Raw genomic sequence first — 19,209 nt, forward strand, 5'->3', positions numbered from 1 at the left:
CCACCCTCCTAACCCCCTCACCCACGCGGGTCCCCCCGCTGGGACCCCCGGCTACTCGGTGACGAGAAGAGCTGGGAACGAGAGCCAGCTGGAGCCTGCTGAGGATCAAGGCTGGTGTGGTCCCCTCTAACCCGCCTGGACCCTCCATTCAGGTCGGTAATTGGGGGCAGGGCTCCCGCGGGGCCTCTCTGTCCGGAGGGCTCCGCGCCCACCTTACTCTCTAACCTGCACCTCAAGCTTGCAGCCGGGGGTGGAAAGATGACGTGGGGTGGGTGTCAGCACCCCAGAACACAGCGTCAGCTGCCAACCCGCCCCCCGCCCAGGGCGGGCCGAGCCACCCCGGTGCCCAGGGGGCCAGTCGTCCTCAGACTCGGAGCAAACCAGCCCTGTCCCCACGGCACGGCACGTGGACACTGTTAGATGTCAGCACGCGCTCAGAGCTTGGTGGCGGTTCATTTAACCGACGGCTGCTGGCTGTGCGTGGGGACATGAGCCCCAGAGTTACCGTGGTTGAGACACATTGTCCCCTCTTTAACCGACCTCCAATTGAACGGTCCTGCATGGTACAGCTGTTACACGCCCAAGATGTAAGCCTTCGTTCCGTTTTAAAGAAAAGTTACAGGTGCCTTCCAGACCGTGACCCCTCTGAAGAGCGATTCTAGATCACACGTGAACAGGGCCTTTTGGGCGAGGTGTTGAGTCTGGCAGATGACTGTGGGCTCGGGTTTAACTTAAGCCGAAAGCTACGTCTTAAAATTCGCTCCAACAGCCCTCTGTAAATGAACCTTGGGCTGTGAGTCTTCTTCTGATGACTTCAGGGCCTGCCTTACTTTAGGAGGGCGGTGGACGTGATTCAGCTGGTGGGACTGATGGAAGTGAATTGACGGGTTAGCTGTGCCCTCTCTCGTGTCCCCCGAGGGTGAAGACACCCAGTTTTGAAAGATCTGGGTGCCAACAGGGAACACCTGCCTGTAATTCTTGTTTTCTGCCACAAACTTAACAGCTTGCTTATTGTGATAGGGGAAGCCTTGTTTTTCCCTGAAAGGCAGGAATAAGGCCAGGATCTCAGATGTGTCCCACTGCTTCCTTCCCCTGTGACTTCCAGGGAGCCCTAGCACCATTTCCAGCCCACTCCTTCCTCTGAAAAACGGGCACAAGGACAGAGTTGTGGGAAGGAGGAGAACGAGGCAAGAACTCAGTGGAAATTCTATTTGCAATTTTTACTAGAATTTTCTCCCATTCCCCCACAAGCTCCCTTTGGATGGAGATTCTGGTGGACCTTCCCTGCCTGCCCCCTGAGTGGCAGGAGTACCCCAGTGTCCGCGCTCAGCCCGGTGCACATCTCAGCACGTCCTTAAGAGTTCCTGTTGCATAGAAACACAGGCTCTGGGAGAATGAGGGTCTTTCCTAAGGCCGCTTCTGGCCAGCGAGGTTTTCTGGGGCTGTCTCAGGTCTTAGGAGTGTTAGTTTTGCAGTAGCATCCACACTGCAGTGGGTTTTGCCCCACAACCAGGCAGGTGCAGCTGGGCCGTGGCCAGGGGCTTTGCAGAGCGGAGTTCAGGTGGGGGGCTGGGTCGGTTTGCTCCGAAGCTTCCTTATCCGTGAGGATGCTGCCCTGTGGCCACCTTGAACCCTCAGCCGAGGCCCCTGGGGGCAGGGTGGGGAGGCCGGATCCTGTGTTCTGCCGAGGGGGCACCTTCCTGGGGAAGCCACACCCCTCCTCCTTTCAGACCCCGATTTTCAGCCCCACACCCATTCCATGTTTTGCTTTAGGGTTTTGGTTTGAGGGGCTTTTGTTTGGCTTTTGGGTTTGGTGGTTTTATTATTTTCTTTTTTCTTTTTCTTTTTTTTTTTTTCGCTCTGTTTCTGCATTTGTTTTTCCTGGTTTTGTTTTGGACGTCGATGCCGTTTCTGTCCTTGATTAATTAGCTCCTCCACGCTCATTCCCCATCGTATTCCGTTTCCATGGCAACGCAGCGTCGGCATCCCACCCACCCGTGCCTCGCTGTGGATGCCGGCGGCTGGCCAGGACCACGTCCACTGGCTGGCCAGACCCCATTCTCCCCCTGCACTGACTCCCCCGCCTCTACCTAGCCCTGCCAGAAAGACCTCTCATCTCAGCCCCTCTGCCCCCACCCCATCACCCCCAGTCTGTCTGCATGCCCTCTCTGTCTCCCCTCACCACCCCACCTCAACTCCCCCCACCCCCAGCGGTACCTTCAACTTCCTTCATCCTGTCTCCAGTGTGACTCTGGACTTTTCGTGGGGCTTCGTTTTCCGAAGGGCTGCCACCTTCCTGCCTTCCATTCCTGCCCAAACATACGCCCCCTTGCCTCCAGCCAGGACCTGAGGGGCAGGGGACAAGGGCTTCCAGAAGGAGTTGAGGCTGGAAGAGGGCTGAGTTGTCCTCTCTCCTTCATTTCTGGAGCCCCTTTGCTGTAGGGCAGGCTTGAGCCTTGAAACTACCGTAGTGGGCTGGTCTCCCAAATAGGATGTCCAATTCAGAGTCACCGGGGGTGGGCAGAAGAAGTCACATCCCAGAATTTAGTGGCCTTTAATAAATCATTCCGCCTTTCTGACCCCCCAGCCCTGTTCTGTCCAATGGAGACCTTCCTGCCCCTCACACTGGAGACTGGCCTACGTGACCTATAGGCCCCGACAGTTGACCCCTTTCCAGCAAGAAGGATTTACTAAGCTGTCCTGAGCCCCTCTCTGCAATCTCCCATCTCCTGGGGGAAACACCCCCCCCAACACCCCCTCAGCATCCACCCCTTTCCCAGGACCCATTTACCTTCTGAAAATGGAGCCCACGAAATGCATCCTGCTGCCTTCACGGTCCGTGAGGTTGGGGCCGAAGGCTGCATCCACTCCCCGCTGAGTTCTGCACAGAACATGCCCCTGTTGCCTCCACTTCCAAGTTCATCCTCTCGTTTATTATTATTATTAATATCCTCTCTATTATTCTGCCAGGGCTGTGATGTGACAATGTGCCGTGTCACATTGGGTTACATCCGCTAGAGTTAATATGCAGCATTGAAGTGGGCCCCCTCCCCTCCTCTCTCTTTCTCTGTGCTTCCCTCTCTCTATCCCTGTCTCTCTCTATCTCTCGCTGCTCCTCTCTGGTCCCCCAGGGTGTGCACCAAAGGCCCCTGAGGACAAGGCCTTCCTCTTCCATCCTCCCCAGCTCCTCTCTCTCTCTGTCGTCCTACCTGTCTCTGGCATTCCATCTCTCCTCCCTCTCTCTCTCTCTGTCTCTCTCTCTCTCTCTCTTTCTCTCTCAACCTATTTTGCATGATGTTTGTGACTCTGAGAGCTGCATCTATTGATGGAAACTTGTCAGATCCGACAGAAGCTTTTAGAAGGGTTTCTAAACCCAAAAAAAAACCACAAAAATTTCATTAGAGTTTCTCATCTTTTCCTGGAGGGCCCCGGGGGAAGTGGGCGGGCCCCTGGGCCCCCCAAAGAGGGATAAGAATCAGGGGGCAGGTTCCCAAAGCTCTTCTCTGTCCCTAGTTCCAGCTCAGCCAGTCTCAGCCCTCTCCCCGTCCCCAGGTAACCAGGGAGGGTTGGAAGATGGGGCCTGTGCAGAGGTAACCCATGTCTGCCACCAGGATCTCCCCACAGTCCCCGAAAGCTCCCTCCCCCAGGAGTGGGTGGAGGGGCTGTGCCCCAGGCCACGTCCGTCTGCAAAGATGAGAAACGGCTGATAAATTTTTGTGTCCGTATCTGTGCCGAGACCAGGCACCCTGGTCTTGGAACCCCGTTGCTATGAGATGATAGTGCTTCATGTCTATTATATATTGATATATCTCTCTATATATTGTTTGTGAAGTACCTTCCTTTGAAGTTTTAGTTTCCTTTGTGTTGGAATTTGGTTCTTTAAGTTGGTTCTTTTCTTTTAATTTCATTTTTTAAAAAAAAGTCAGTTGGGGGAAGGAAACAGCCCTGTTTATATTTAAATGGTTTTCCGTTTTGTTTTTTTTCCTGTTTGTTTTTTTCTTTCTTTCTTTCCTTCCACCCTTTGTTCCTCCTGCTTGTCTCTGGTGTTTCCTCTGCCCCCCGCCCACCCCGGCCCCGCCCCGCGTGCCACTGCCCCAGTGCGCCGCGTGGCCCCCCGCTTCTCCATCTTACCCATGAGTCACGAGATCATGCCGGGCGGGAACGTGAACATCACCTGCGTGGCCGTGGGCTCGCCCATGCCCTACGTCAAGTGGATGCAGGGGGCTGAGGACCTGACGCCCGAAGACGACATGCCCGTGGGCCGGAACGTCCTGGAGCTCACGGACGTCAAGGACTCGGCCAACTACACGTGCGTGGCCATGTCCAGCCTGGGCGTCATCGAGGCAGTGGCGCAAATCACCGTGAAATGTGAGTGGGGCGGCCTCGACGTTGAGAGTGGCGTCAGTGTCCCTCCTGGTCTGCAGTGAATGGTCACGTGTGTGGCTGTAAGAAATCCGGGCTAGGCCCGTAGGAACAGGACGCCACCTTTTGCCGGCATGTCATGGCAACCCTTGTGTGGTGTTCTGTGTAATGTGAGGTTTTCAAGGGCTGAGCTTCCAGAGGGACGTCGCCAGGCCTTTCTTCTGAGGCATCTGGGGGGAAGGACTCGGAAGCTGAAGCTGAAGGTGTTCACCATTTGCGTCACCAAGGGACTCCCGACTAGGACAGAGTCCTGCTCTGTGTAGAGCTTGCTCACACAGCCGTGCTGCGCCAGTCCAGGCCGGTTAGTGTTGTGACCACGTCCAGGAGGCACAAACAGTGAACACGGTCAGCTCACCTGATGGCAGACAGTTCGAGTGACACCTCAGAAGACAGGCCTGGTGAAGCCAGTCCATCTGTTTATGGGGAATCAGCAGGCCAGCGGAGCAGTTCCACCTGACAGCCGGGGACCGAGGGCTGCAGTGAGCAGAAGTCGCTCACAGATAGCTGGGCTCCGTCCGTGCTGAATCAGGGTCAGGGGACAGGGTGCCGTGCAGACCTCCCGGGAAAGGCCTCGCCTCCCGGGAAAGGCCTCGCCTCATGGGAAAGGCCTCGCCTCCCGGGAAAGGCCTCACCTCCCAGGAAAGGCCTCACCTGGGAAGGGCAGATCCGAACAGGCACAGTGTGGAAATGGAAAGCGGAACAGGTGGGAAGGAGACAGAAGCTGGGGAACAGTGTTCCGGGCAGAGGGAGCAGCATGTGCGAAGGCTCAGAGGAGAGCTGAGTGGGAGCCCGGGTGGGCACTCTGACCTGAGGGCCAGATCTGCCCCCGCCGCTGTGTTTGTAAATCAAGTTTTACCAGCACAGAGCTGTGCTCGGTTGCTCCGGTGGTGTGTGGGCGTGGGGTGTGTTACATGTTGCCCTCCGGTAACCCAAAGGTTAGCCGTGCAAACCCACCAGCCACTCCTTGGGAAAACAGTGTGGGAATCTGCCTCCATTAAAATGCTAGCTCGGGGGCAGTTCTCCTCTGCCCGGCACGGTTGCTGGGAGACAGCATCCTCTAGAACGCAGAGAGCCTGGAGTTTTGTGTGTCTTTCAAAAGCTCTCGTATAGTACAGTGGTTAAAGTACTTGGCTGCCAACCCGAAGGTCAGTGGTTCAAATCCACACACCTGCTCCGTGGAAGAACAGTGAGACAGGCTAATCCCCTAGAGATCTGCAGCCTCGGGTCCTACAGAGTCACTGCTGTGGGTGTCAGCCCCACAGCTGTGGGTTTTCTGTGGGCCCTGGAGCCACGAGGGTAGAGTGGACACAACAGGGACCATGTGACTGGCCACCCCCTTCTGGAAAGTGGTGACAGTGCCTGCTCCGGGGCTGCAGAGCCAGCCAGGTGGAGGGGTCCAGGCTCCTCCCACTTCCCCCCCCCAGAGGAGGTGTTTGCAGGAGGTGTTTATGAGGAGAAATGGGGGGAAACATGACAGTCCCTGAGTGGTGACTGCGAGTGGTCCCTGCTGGCATGAAGGACAGGTGAACAGGACAAGGAGGTGGCCTCAGGGGAAGTACGCCTCCGGTCAGGTGCCAGAGGAGACAGTAGCATTTGAGAGGAGCTGGAGACTCGGTGGCTGTCTGGAAAAGAGGTGCAGGGAACAGCAAATGTGAGGTGGGAACAGACAGAACGGGCGTGAAGAGGGCTGAGCAGAGCCCTGGAGACCAGACACAGCAGCCCTGAGGCCGCCCCGCCGGCGCAGTGGGCAGCTGTGGCCTCTACAAGCAGAACCCCAGCTGGTGCCATGACCCAGGGCACCTGCTCTCACAGTCGTGCGGTTTGTCAGGCCCCGCCAAGTGGGTTCTGACCCACAGCGAGCCCTGCCCCTCCTCCCTTCCTCACCACTGCCCTCCGTGCTGCAGCCTCGGGGCGGGATGTCTCACCGAGACTCTTCCTCTTTCACTGACCCCCCGTTAGCTGTTAAGTCCAAATCAGGGTGTCAGGAGGGCCGTGTCCTGTCTGCCAGCTCAGGTGGCACCTTCCTGGCCTCCTGCAGCCTCCGGCAGTGGCTCAGGGCCTCCTCTTCCTGAAGCCCCCCACTCCCATTGCAGGAAGCAGCCCTGGCAGGACGGCGACTAGGTGCTCGGGTGCTGACCCCAGGGCTGCCCGGCATCAGGTGGGCGCAAAGCCCTGGTGCCCTGCTCCTGTGGAGATGGCAGCCTAGGAACTCGGGGCAGCACAACCTGGAAGTGACCCCACCTTGCCCACCAGCCACAGTGGACAAGCACCCGGTGCAGACAGTGGGCGTTCAGTGCAGACCCCTGTGGCAGACCATGAGCGGTCACAGCGCACCCCACTTTATCTGTGATGGGGGCAGTGGTGCTGTTAGACTTGCTCAAGAAGGGGTCGCCCCAAAACTTCCGATTGTAGTAGGGGGCAGTGAGTGCGGACTCAATCTGAAAGACGCGTTAGAAAGTCCAGGCTCGTGCTCGCTTCGGCAGCACCTACACTAAAATTGAAACAATACAGAGAAGATTAGCATGGCCCCTGCACAAGGATGGCACGCAAATTTGTGAAGCCTTCCATATTTTTAAAAGAATTTTTCTTTTACTTTCCAAAGAGAAGAGCGAACTGGGGGGAAGTGTTGGCAGGGAGAAAGGCACAACAATGATTGAATGGAAATCCCGTCTCTATAAACGTTCATTAAAATTAATAATAAACAAACAAAAAAAGAAATGTCAGGCTTACTGGCTCAGTTGAGACGTATTTCAATAGAAATGTGGCCCTCAGTCACCTTTGAACCGGAAATAAAACTCTCCACCTTGGGAGTCGAGCCTGTTAGTTGATCAGTAAACGACAAGGCACTCCTTCCACTCACCGACCAGGTAAAGTCTGAGAGCAGCATTTGCATGGGGAAACCTCGCAGAAAGCAGGACGGGTTAGGCTAGCAGGATTAATGGAGGTGAGCATCACAGGGAGGGACAGGGAACAGGACGATCACCTTGTGGGTTCTGAAGTTAATGTCATGAAAGAAAACCAGTTGGCTTTGTAAACTTCCACTCTGATCACACAGAGAGAGAGAGAGAGAAACTTCTATTTGTGAAAAACGCAGCATCTGCCGAGTGCACCAGAGCGAGCGGCCGTAAAGTGAAGATGGCCTGTACTGGCCGGGGCCCACAGCTCTGCGGTGCCACCTCACCCCAACTGATACCGTCTACAACGACCCCGTTTCCCAACGGGATCATGCTCGTAGGTGGACACAGGTGTGAGGGTTAGGACTTTTCCGGGACACGCTTGAGTCTGCCGTGGCCTATTTGATCTGTGTCCCAGGGACCTCTGGGCTCCGTATCCCTAGACACCCAGAGATAGCACAGAAGCATGCCTGTGTGCCAATAAAACTTTATTCGCCAACCCAGGTGGGGGCCCTCAGACTGTTGGCTGTGACCACCACGGAGGAAACTCAGGCTTAGGGAGGGCAGTGCAATGGCCAGAAGCCCTGCAGCCTTCAGGTTCCCCAGTGTGTGACACCCCCTCCCACCTCCCCACCCACAGCTCTCCCCAAAGCCCCCGGGACCCCCGTGGTGACCGAGAACACAGCCACCAGCATCACCATCACGTGGGACTCGGGCAACCCAGACCCAGTGTCGTACTACGTCATCGAGTACAAGTCCAAGAGCCAGGACGGGCCCTACCAGATTAAGGAGGACATCACCACCACACGCTACAGCATCGGTGGCCTGAGCCCCAACTCCGAGTACGAGATCTGGGTGTCTGCCGTCAACTCTATCGGCCAGGGCCCGCCCAGCGAGTCGGTGGTGACCCGCACGGGCGAGCAGGCGCCGGCCAGCGCCCCCCGCAACGTGCAGGCCCGCATGCTGAGCGCCACCACCATGATCATCCAGTGGGAGGAGCCTGTGGAGCCCAACGGCCTCATCCGGGGCTACCGCGTCTACTACACCATGGAGCCCGAGCACCCCGTGGGCAACTGGCAGAAGCACAACGTGGACGACAGCCTGCTGACCACCGTGGGCAGCCTGCTGGAGGACGAGACCTACACCGTGCGGGTGCTGGCCTTCACCTCGGTGGGCGACGGGCCCCTCTCGGACCCCATCCAGGTCAAGACGCAGCAGGGAGGTGAGCCCCGGCCTGGGGTGCTGGGTGGGCAGGGGCCGGCCCTCAGTGGTCAGGGGTCTTTCCAGCCCTGGCAGCCCCAGGCTGGCACTGTGTGTTAGATCTGGAGGTAGGAACATATGTTGTGTGTCATCCCAGCCCCCAAGCCCATATTTGGGGGGGCCTCCTGTGCAGTCTGCAGGGCTGTGCAAAGACTGTCCCCCATTCATTTCCTTGGCCCCTCCCGCAGTGCCTGGCCAGCCCATGAACTTCCGGGCTGAGGCCAAGTCTGAGACCAGTATTGGGCTCTCATGGAGCCCCCCGCGGCAGGAGAGCATCATCAAATACGAGCTTCTCTTCCGAGAGGGCGACCATGGCAGAGAGGTACCCAGAGGGCGAGCTGGGCAGGGGGCAAACCAGGGGAGGGGCCTCGGGAGAGGCGGGGCCTGAGACGGGCTGCTCCCTCTCCTCGCCCACTTCCCACTCTCCTCCTTGTCTGTCTCGGGGAGTCTCCTGCTTCTCCCCAGCTTTGGCTCTGTCTTCATTGGTGTCTCTCTGACTGTTTCTCGGCCTCCCTTGTCTTCTGTTTCTGTATGTGTTCTGTTTCTCTGTGTGTGTCTCTGACACTGTCACTCTCTGGCTCTGCCCTTCTCTGTCTGTGTCTCTAACTCTTGTCTCTTTATGTCTCTGTCCATCTCTCTGTCCCCTGTTAATCTCTGATCCTGCCTCCCTGTGTCTGTCTCTCCCTCTTGTCCGTCTGTCTCTATGTCACAGTCTATATCTTTGTCTCTCTGTCCACCATCTCATTCTCTGATTCTGTCCCCCATGGAAACTCTTGCACTGTCCCTGCCTGTTGTTCTCACAGTCTGTCCCCCTCTGACCCTCTGTCTCTCTGACCGTGTCTCTGACTCCCTCCGTCCCCTCTGCCGTCGTCTCCCCTGCCCCAGGTCGGGAGGACCTTTGACCCAACGACTGTGTTCGTGGTGGAGGACCTGAAGCCGCACACGGAGTATGCCTTCCGCCTGGCCGCACGCTCGCTGCAGGGCCTGGGCGCCTTCACGTCAGTGGTGCGGCAGCGCACCTTGCAGTCCAGTACGTGTCTCACGGAGCCGCTGCTGCGGGCAGAGCGGCACCGGGGGTGGGGGGGCGCCTCCAACACACCTCACCTGGAGCCTCGAGGCGCGCTGACCGTGCAGGCCACAGAGGTTCACACAGACACCCCAGCCTCCCTCCCCTAGGCGGGCATGGTGGACACCCCGCTCCGTGGTCCCATGAGCTCCTCCCAGCTCATGAATTTGGGGCGAACCACACAGCCTCACTGTCCCCGCGCCCAGGCCTTCCTTGGGCACGCAGCGAGGCTGTCATCTGGAGGACACTCAGACACACACACCCTCGTCCCCAGATGGCGGGCAGTGCCCGGGACAGCCCCTAGGGGCATGGGGTGGGGAACGGGCAGAGCTGACCCCGGTGTGGGGTTCCTGGGCCCCTCCCTCATTCTGATTGAATCTTTGGACTTGTTCATTCCACCTGCCTGGCCGCCCTGCCACAACTTAGACACACCATTGGGGGGCTTCGAGCGACACCAGCGGCCCCTGCTGCGCCCTGCCTCCCAGCCTGGCAGGTCCCCACCTGCCGAGCGTTCCCTGCCCCTCCCGCCCCCCTCCTCTTCCTGCTCAGCCCCTCCCGAAGTGGAAGCTCCTTCACACCCGGGAGTGTGCACGGCAGTCAGTGGGTGAGCAGGGGTCACCCACACTTCAGGCTGGGCTGGCTGGCCCAGAGATGCAGACCCTGCCACCCGGCCCTCCTCCTCCTCCCCACCCCCTCCCTGCTCAGCGGAGCTGGGCACACTTGTGTGTGAGGTGGAGTCAGTGAGGGTGGCCTGTGGCTTGGACAGCCACTCGAGACTGGCCAAGTGCCACCAAGGTGAGTATGTGCTGGTCTCAAGCAAATCACAAAGACAGCCCACCCTGTGTGCCCCTCCAGCCTGGCCCTGGCAGCTCTGGGCCACCCAAATGTTGGAGCCCCAATTCGGGCCCTCGAAACTTCTCTGAACCCCCATAAGTGGGACAGCAGGAACCAGAGCACACGACACCGCCCCCATGTGTCTATGCACGTGTCCCTCCTCTCCCGTAATGTCACGCAGGGTGGGCTGGATTGTGACAGACGTGGCCCCTGAGGCCTCCTAGGAAGCGGCTTCGGCCCAGCCACGTGAATCTCCGGGGTGGCCCAGGACAGGGAGTGGGGAGAAGGGGCTCTCCGCTTCTCACCCCCAGGACGGGTGGGGACCAAGAGAGCCGACAGCAGAGACTCAGGGCCAGGCGTATCCGTGGGCTTCGGGCTCCCCAGGCTGAATGCAAGGGTAGGTGGAGGCCAGACCACTCAGCCGTGGGTCTCTTCAGACACCATTCCGCCCTCCTGCCTCACTGGAACCGAGTCTCGCCTGTGCCAGGGGCCAGGGCCGGGCCGAGAGCCCAATGGAGTCCGAGACCCACCACGAGCTCAGTCTGGCCTCGTAATTCAGCCCTCGGCTGTTCCCTCCCTCGTAAGAAAGTCTTATAAGTTAGCAGTTGAAGAGTGGAAGGTAGGTAACCAGACTGGGAGTTTTTCTGGAAGGCGTCTTTCTTTCTTTTATTATGGTTTTTCTCATCATCATCACCATCACCGTTGTTTCTTATTTTATTATGGTTTTGGTTTGATTTTTGTTTTTTCCTTCCTCTTTCTCAGCAAAGTCATCCCTACCAGATCATCCCTTAATTGGTTTTTTTTTTTCATTCCACCCCTGCCTGATCCCCCCACCCAGGCACTTTTGTTTGGGGTGGCTGGTCAAGAAATGGGGGAACCAGCCCAAGTGTCTTATTTTCTGGAGCTGTTTTACTTAAAATGAGACTGAGAGGATCACTATTGGAGTGGCTTCTTGACTCCCCAAAAGTCTGGTGCCTTTGAAGGCAGGGGCTTCTAGTTAGTCTTTGCACCCCAGAGCCTGGCAGAGGGGCGCAGGTAGTGAAGTTACTCAGTCACAGTTTCTCAGTGGACAGGCTGGTGTGAGGGACAAGGCTCTTTGTGCCTGGAGCTCGGGCAAGACCGGCAGACCCCCTCAGCTCCTCTGAACAAGGCAGGGGTGCACGCTACAGTCAGGGACCATCCACACAGTCCTCGGCTGATCTGAGCTATATGATCACCCTCCCTTAAGCCACATAAGCCTGTGGGCAGCAGTTAAGGCCTTGGACAGGGAGCACACTGCTCTTTGCCCATCTGAGAAGTAGGCCCATCTCGGGGCTTTGGGACAGACTGAGGGAGGTGATAGGTGAAAAGCACCTGGACAGGGCCTGGGGGATGCAGGAGGTGCAGGTATACACAGAGAGCCAGAGAGGTGGACACGAACCTGCCTTCCCCACAGTTAACATGTGGTGGGGCACAGGACAAGGCCTGGCACATAGGAGGCTCAGGAATTCACGGGGAAGTGGGCATGGACCTACCTTCCCCACAGCTCACATGGTGGGTCATAGCACAGGGCCTGGCAAACAGAGGTGCAGGTACACACAGAGAACCAGAGAAGTGGGCACGGAGTGCACCTCCTCCACAGCTAACATGTGCTGGGGCATAGGGCCTGGCACACCGAAGGCTCAGGAATACACAGACAGGCACAGAGCCTGCCTTCCCCACAGCTAACACGTGCTGGGGCATATAGAGTTCCAGTCACCTCTGGGGACCTAAGAGTTGACCAAGATAATTATGGGAAGCATTTAGCTCAGTGCTGCCCACTGTGACACCGTAAAAAGTGGGAAGGCGGGGTGCACAGTAGGTATAACAAAGTGCACGGCCTGGCCCATAGTGGGGCTCAGCACACAGGGAACTTCTGCTGCTTTTCCACAAAGCCCTTACCTCTCTGCCTGGCACACAGTAGGGGCTGAGCATGTGGTCATTCAGTGAAGCCCTGCACATGTACGGCCAAGCACACAGTAGGTGCTCTATAAATGCAGCTCCCAGTCTGAAAATAGGCTGGGGCTGGGCTGAGTACACAGCTGGCACTGAGGGATGGAAGCCAGTGAGGTCAGTGAGAAGCTTAGCCCAGTGTCTAGTGCACAGAACCCGGAGGCTTCAGTCCTTGCAGTGAGGCCAGGCACAGGAGTGTTCTGTGAGTGGCATTTACTATAAAGAGGTCAGCCTGGTGCGGGGCACAGAGTAGGTCCTCAGGTGGAGTCGTTCAGTGATACAGAGCCTAGCATGGTGCCAGGTAACAGTTGGCATTCAAGACTTGAGCTTATCTACAAAGCCCTTGGTATGCACATAGTGGGTGTTCAGTAAAAGGATTGTTACTGTTTTTATATATAAGGCCATTGACGGAATGCCTGGTGCACAGTAGGTGCTGTATAGGAGGAAACTGATAAAATTACTTTGTATGCTGAGGAAATTATTCAAGAAGCTGGACTCCGAAGAAGAATGTGGCATCAAGATTGGAAGACGACTCATCAACATCCTGTGTTGTGCAGATGACACAACCTTACTTGCTGAAGGTGAGGAGGACCTGAAGCACTTGTTGCAGAAGATCAAGGAATGCAGCCTTCAATTTGGATTGCATCTCAGTGTCAAGAAAACAAAGATACTTACCACTAGCCCAGTAGGCAACACCATGGTAGAGAAAAGATAGAAGTTGCCAACAATTTCCTCTTATTTGGATCCACAGTCAACACTCTTAGTACCAGCAGTCAGGAAATCGGGAGACAGATTGGACTTGGCACGCCTCCGGAAACTCTATGAACTTTGATAAATATCGATAGTTGTAGAGGGGCTTTCAGGCCTTTTGTTCATAGGGTCCTTATGAGTCGTGCTCTACTCAAAGGCAATCAACAACAACATTGTACTGGGAAAGTCTGCAGTTAGGGACCTCTCCAAGCTATAGAGGAGCAGTGGTGTCACTTTGAGGACTAAGGTGCATCTGATTCAGGCCATGATATTTCTGATCACTTTGCATCTGAGAGTCAGATGGAAAACGAATAAGGATGGCAGAAGAAGTCGTGATGCTTTTGAGCTGTGGTGTTGGAGAAGAGGGCTGAATGTCCCATGGATTGGCAAAAGACAAGTATGTCTTGGAGAAAGTGCAGCCAGAGTTCTCCCTGGAGGCAAAGATGACGAAGCTTCATCACGTATTTTGGGTATGTTGCTGGGAGAGCATATTCTGAAGAGGGGCATCAAGCTTGGCGGGGTGGGGGGTTCATGAAGGAGAGGAGGACCCTCAGCCAGGTGGATCGACACAGTGACTGCAGCAATCGGCTGTATTGGGCCAGGAAGTGTGAGGATGACACAGGACAGGACAGGGTCCAGGTCTGTCATTCATAAGATCGCTGTGGGTCATGATAGACTCGAAGGCACCTAACAACAACAGCACAGTTACTTGATAAAATCCATAATGCGAGAAGAGTGATGAATATGCCATGAGGCCCTCAGTAATCGCTTGGCACACAATAGTGGCTTAGTATGTGGGAGGTGTCACTTTAGAGGACACACTCGTTGTCCAAGAGTGTTGCACGATCTGCCCTGAGCCAGAGAAATGTGCACATCCCTCGGGGGAAGGCCGGTTAGTACAACTCAGGCTCCAAATTCATGCCCGGCCACTGATGGCAGGGCTGAGGACACGGGAGGATTGCACTGACTTCTGCAGTCTCAAACTCGCTCGCACGTGCAACCAAGACGCATTGATAATTACTGGTGATTCGACGGTGAGTGTGGAAGCCGAGGAGGAGAGGATTGGGAATAGGAAAATAACGGCCTTCCAGCAGACAGCACACCGGAGATTGCAGCGCAGACTGGCCGCTTAGTGCAGCTTACCTTCGTTCAATAGGGTCTGCAGCCAGGAGATAGGAGACGGATTGCACTGGGAAAGTCGGCTGTCGGGGACCTCTCCAGAGTACTGAGGAGCAGTGATGTCAGTATGAGGACCAAGGTGTGTCTGATTCAGAGTGCCTTTGCTGTCACTTGGCTGGGCATCAGAGAGGTGCATGATGAATAAGGAGGAAGCGATGCCTTTGAGCTGTGGCATCGGAGAAGAACGCTGAATGATATCCCATGAACGACCAAGGGAACAGATACATGGTGTAGGAGATGCAGCTGGAATGCTCCTTGGAGGCAAAGATGATGAAGCTTCGTCTCACTTGCTTTGAGTATGTTGTTAGGAGAGGCTGTTCCTTGGAGAGGGTCATCGTGCTTGGGAAGGTGGAGGGGTGACAAAGGAGAGGGAGACCTTCAGTGAGGTGGGCTGACGGTGACAGTGACTGCAGCATTGGGCTCCAGCGTGCCGGAGATTGTGAGGACGGCGCAGGAGAGGACGGGCTTCAGATCTGTCAGTCACAGGGCCACTTGCATGACTCGACAGCACCTAACAGGAACATTTTGTTGGCACCGTAACACGGTGACACCACATACATTAGGATGGGAAATGCAGAGGCTCTCGAGAAGGTGGAAGACCCTCGAGGAGAAGGAGTGAGGCCGTGGCTGCAATGGTGGCCTTGAGCCTGGTGGACGCTGAGAGGGTGGCACGGGATCGGGCAAGGCTCTGAGCTGTGTCGTCAAGTCCACTGCACCTGACAGTGCACATGGACCTCGGCAGATGCAATACGCAGGAATCCAGAGGATGGTCTCGGCGGAAGAAGAACCAGGGAAGCTGCATCTCCGAAGTCAGAGCAAGGCCGAGCCCGACTGTGGAACTGACCGTGACGTTCTCCTGGGCAGGTCAGGTGGAAGCTGGAGAAAATGAGAACGCGCCCATAAGAAGCAAAGCATGGCCTTGAGGAACCCCCACCCACCTGGCTGTGAAACCACCTCAGCAGAGATAACACTGAAGACTGAGGCCCAGACAAGCTGCGAGTGACATCGAGAACACCGTCCATGAAGAGGGCAAGAGGTAGTTAAGGGCAGGAGTGGGGGTAGAAATAAAGGGATGCAAAGTGGAAGGAATGAGGAAGACAGACAGGCTTGAAAAGATGTCTGAGCAAGAGCAAGCAGTGTGACGGCATGTGTGAGGGGCCAGAGTTAGAAACCGAGAAGGGAGAATGTGCTCGGCATTTCTCCAGCTGCAGTAATGGAAGAAAAACTTCACACTCTGGGGTGCAACACTGGAGGAGTACCAGATGATACAGAAAACAATAAAAGATGGTGCAAAGAATTCGGTCAGTGTCCCAGGAAGAAGGGTGTGGCGCTCAGCCATTTCACTGAGTAGCAGAGGGTCTGAGCCAAGGGCAGCCCTGAAGGCATTGGCAAAAAAAACCACAAACAAACCCAAACCCATCTCCAGGACCTGACTGGATACCAGCTGGGTCATTTCCCCAGATGCCGCCCTGGAGGTGGTCGGCCACCTGTGCTGAACACTTTGGAACACAGCTACCTGGCCAGCTGACGGGAGGAGATCCCTGTCGGTGCACCTTCTAAAGAAGGGTGATCCAGCAGAATGAGAAGGGATCAAACAAAATCATTACTGTCACACACAAGTACAATTTTGTTGTGAATTTTCCAGGTGAAAAAAAAAATGGCTGCATTGACAGGACTGCTAGAAATTCAAGCTGAAGTCAGAGAAGAGAGGAGAGGAGAGAAAAGAAAAAAGAAAAGGAGGCTGAAAAGTTATTATCGGGGATGTCAGATGGATCTTGGCTGGAAATAGCAGGAAGATGTTTGCCTGTGTTTTATTGACTCTGCAGAGGCATTTGGCTGTGCAGATCATAACACATCGTGCGTAACATTGCGAGGAACAGAAGAATCCCAGAACACTTAATTAGGCTCAGGCGAAATCTGTACGTAAACCAAGGACAGTCATTTGTTCCAACAGAACAGGGGGTGCCGGGTGGTTTAAAATCAGCAAAGGTGTGTGCATCAGGGTTTTAGCTTTCCACCGTAATAATTTGATCTATATGCTGAGCATATAATCCCAGAAGCCGGACTCTGTGAAGGGGAGCGTGAGAGGATTGGAGGCGAAACCGTGCACAGATGACGATCTTGCTTGATGTAAGTGAAGCGGACTTGAAGCACTTCCCAACAAACATCAAAGACTGCAGCCTTCTGTGTGGATTACACCTCAACATAAAGAAAACAAGAATCCTCACCACGAGGCCAGCGAGCAGCGACGTGATAAGTGGATAAAAGATTATACTTGTCAGAAACTTCATTTCACTTGGATCCACCAGCAGTGCCCGGGGAAACGGTAGTCAGGAAATCAAACGACGTTTGCATTGGGCAAATCTGTGCTGAGGAGCTCTGTAAAATGCTGTCACTTTGAGGCCTGAGGTACACCCCGCCCAAGCCGTAGTGGTTCGGTGACTTGGATGCCTGTGGGAATGGGCCTGTGAGGAAGGCGGACTGAGGAGGGAGAGCGAAGCCTCTGAACAGTGAAGGCAGGGCCACTGGGAGAACCAAGACTGCTTTGGATGTAAAGTCAGATGCTTCTTAGAAATAGGGGTGACCAGGCTGTGTCTCATGGACTTTGGCCATGTCCTCTAGAGGCACCAGTCCCTGGAAGGGGACATCTACCTGGTAGAGGGTCAGTAAAGGGACGAAGACCCTCACCAAGATGTTTAACGGGGCTGGGACAGTAATGCAGATGGCGAGGGCCGGGCGGCGTTTCCTCTCTGTACGTTATGAATAGGAGCCGACTCGGGCACCTGACAACAAAAACACCACTGTTACTCAGTAAAGACCAGTTTTCTAGCACACAGTATCACAGTATAAATAGCAACTGTGATTTTTTTTTTTTTTGCAGCTGTTACTTTTATCCTTAGAATGTGATTTCAGTGCCCAGCCCACAGTAGACACTCAGTAGGTGAGGGGTGATAAGAATCTGGAGTGGGCTTGGTATGGTACCACGTGCACAGTAGGGCCTCAGAATGGAAAAGGATGACCTGTAGGACACAGCTGCACAGTGGGTGTGCAGAACGGGAGCTGTATGCAGCAGTGAGTTCGAAAAGGACTTCAAACCCCATGAGCTGTACTGACACACAGTAGGTGTGCACTAAGTACACACGTTTTTACTCTGTAAAGCCCTTGGTTAGCTTGATCACCACCCATTAGCCAACACACCAAACCAAAAGGCAGACCCCCGTCACCGAGCGGGTCCTGCTCAGAGGGGCCCTGGGGCGCAGGGCAGACCATCCCCACGGCATTTTCTAAGGCCTTACTGTTTAAGGAAGCGCGTGTGGCCACCTCTTCCTCCTGTGGAGTGGCTGGTGGGTTTGAACTACCACCCTTACTGTTAGCAGACCAACACTTAATCCATTTTGCCACCAGGGCTCCCAGCTGAAGTGTATGCAGTAAGCGTGTATTAAACGGCTTTCACCATTATTCTTTGAAGTCCTTGGTGCAATACTTGGCACACAGTAGGTGCCCAATACAGGAGGCCTTTATGGCTATTGCTCTGGCCTAGTGCTTGCACACAGTAGGAGCTCAATGAATAGATGCATCTGCTGTTGGTTAGTGTGGCCCTGGGCGCACTGCCTGACGCACAGTAGGTGCTCCGTGCGTGGAGCTCATCTTGCCGTTCCCAGCACGCTGCCTGCATGCAGTAGGTGCTCCATAACTGAGCGTGTGCACTGTGAGCCCGTGAAGCCCCGGGCGTGTTTGTTGCACAGTCGTGCCTGGCACACAGTGGGTGTTGATACAGCTCCTGTTACATCTTTGCCGTTATTCTGTGATGCCCATGGCACAGCACCTGGCACACAGTAGGCACTCAGTTAGACAAACCAGAAAGCCAAGCCCGCTCTCAAGTCCGCCCTGACTCCTGGTACCCCTCTGTTGGGTTCCTAAAGGTGTACATCTTAAAGGGAGCAGGGCACCCCATCTTTCTCACACAGAGCAGCTGCTGACCCTTAGGGAGCACCCCAGAACTTCACCTGTGCCACCAGGGCTCCTTGGTACCTGGAGCTTTGGCTGCCTTTCCCCTTGGTATGGTACCTCGCTGTGGTGTTGGCACCTGGCACATGCTGGTGCCACATATTCTTGCAGCCCTTAGCATGATGCATATACTTGGTGCTCAGTAATTGGTGGCTTTTCCTTGCTCTTCCCTCTAGCTTGGTGCCTGGCCCCCGGCACACCCTGCCAGCTGCCCTTGAATCGATTCTGACCCGGGGACCCTGTAGGACAAGTTTGCAGTGACTCGAGTCCTGCTGTCTTCACTGACATAGACCGTTCCACACACGCCTTTCTCAGCAGCGGTTGTGGGCTTGGGACCCTGGGGCTTCCAGGCAGCACTTTATCCACTGCACAACCAGAGCTCCTCACCGAGCACACAGTGGGTGCTCAGGAAATAGTTTTTCTGTTTATTCCTGAAGACCTTGACAGGGCGCCTAGCACACAGTAGGTGCATGGTCGGTGGAGTTTGAGTCCGTGACCTTGCTTGTGCCTGGCACACAGTAGGTACCTGGTAAATGGAGCTTGACTGCTGGTCACCTTCCTCATGCCTGGCACACAGTAGGTGCTCAGTCAGGAGCTGCTCTTACTGCTGTTGAGCTGTGAGTGTGACGCCAGGCACACTGTCAGGGTCAGACCTCTAGTGGCACCTGACACGTAGTGGGGACCGCAGCTGTCCCCCTTGAGGGAAGCGTTCTTGGCCAGCCGCCCGCCCCCCCATCCCACCTTCAGTTACACCCACTTCTCTTTGGGTTCAGTTCTCTTTGATTTTGGTTCTGTTTTGTTTGTTATCATCTTCTTTTTTATTTT

At 55.5% G+C, this 19,209-nt stretch overlaps 1 protein-coding gene across 2 annotated transcripts in view; it reads left to right on the plus strand.

Moving 5' to 3' along the window:
- Positions 1-19,209, plus strand: part of PTPRS (protein tyrosine phosphatase, receptor type, S) — an 89,331-nt gene that overhangs the window by 36,276 nt on the left and 33,846 nt on the right. For both annotated transcript variants that reach the window (XM_006896376.1, XM_006896375.1), the window contains exons 6-9: positions 4,099-4,368; positions 7,957-8,538; positions 8,765-8,898; positions 9,462-9,606. In XM_006896376.1, the coding sequence (XP_006896438.1) occupies positions 4,099-4,368; positions 7,957-8,538; positions 8,765-8,898; positions 9,462-9,606 (1,131 nt within the window). The remainder of the gene's footprint in view (positions 1-4,098; positions 4,369-7,956; positions 8,539-8,764; positions 8,899-9,461; positions 9,607-19,209) is intronic.

Source organism: Elephantulus edwardii, unplaced genomic scaffold, assembly GCF_000299155.1.
Source record: "Elephantulus edwardii isolate Elephantulus edwardi_28Jun2011 unplaced genomic scaffold, EleEdw1.0 scaffold00185, whole genome shotgun sequence".
Lineage (NCBI taxonomy): Eukaryota > Metazoa > Chordata > Mammalia > Macroscelidea > Macroscelididae > Elephantulus > Elephantulus edwardii.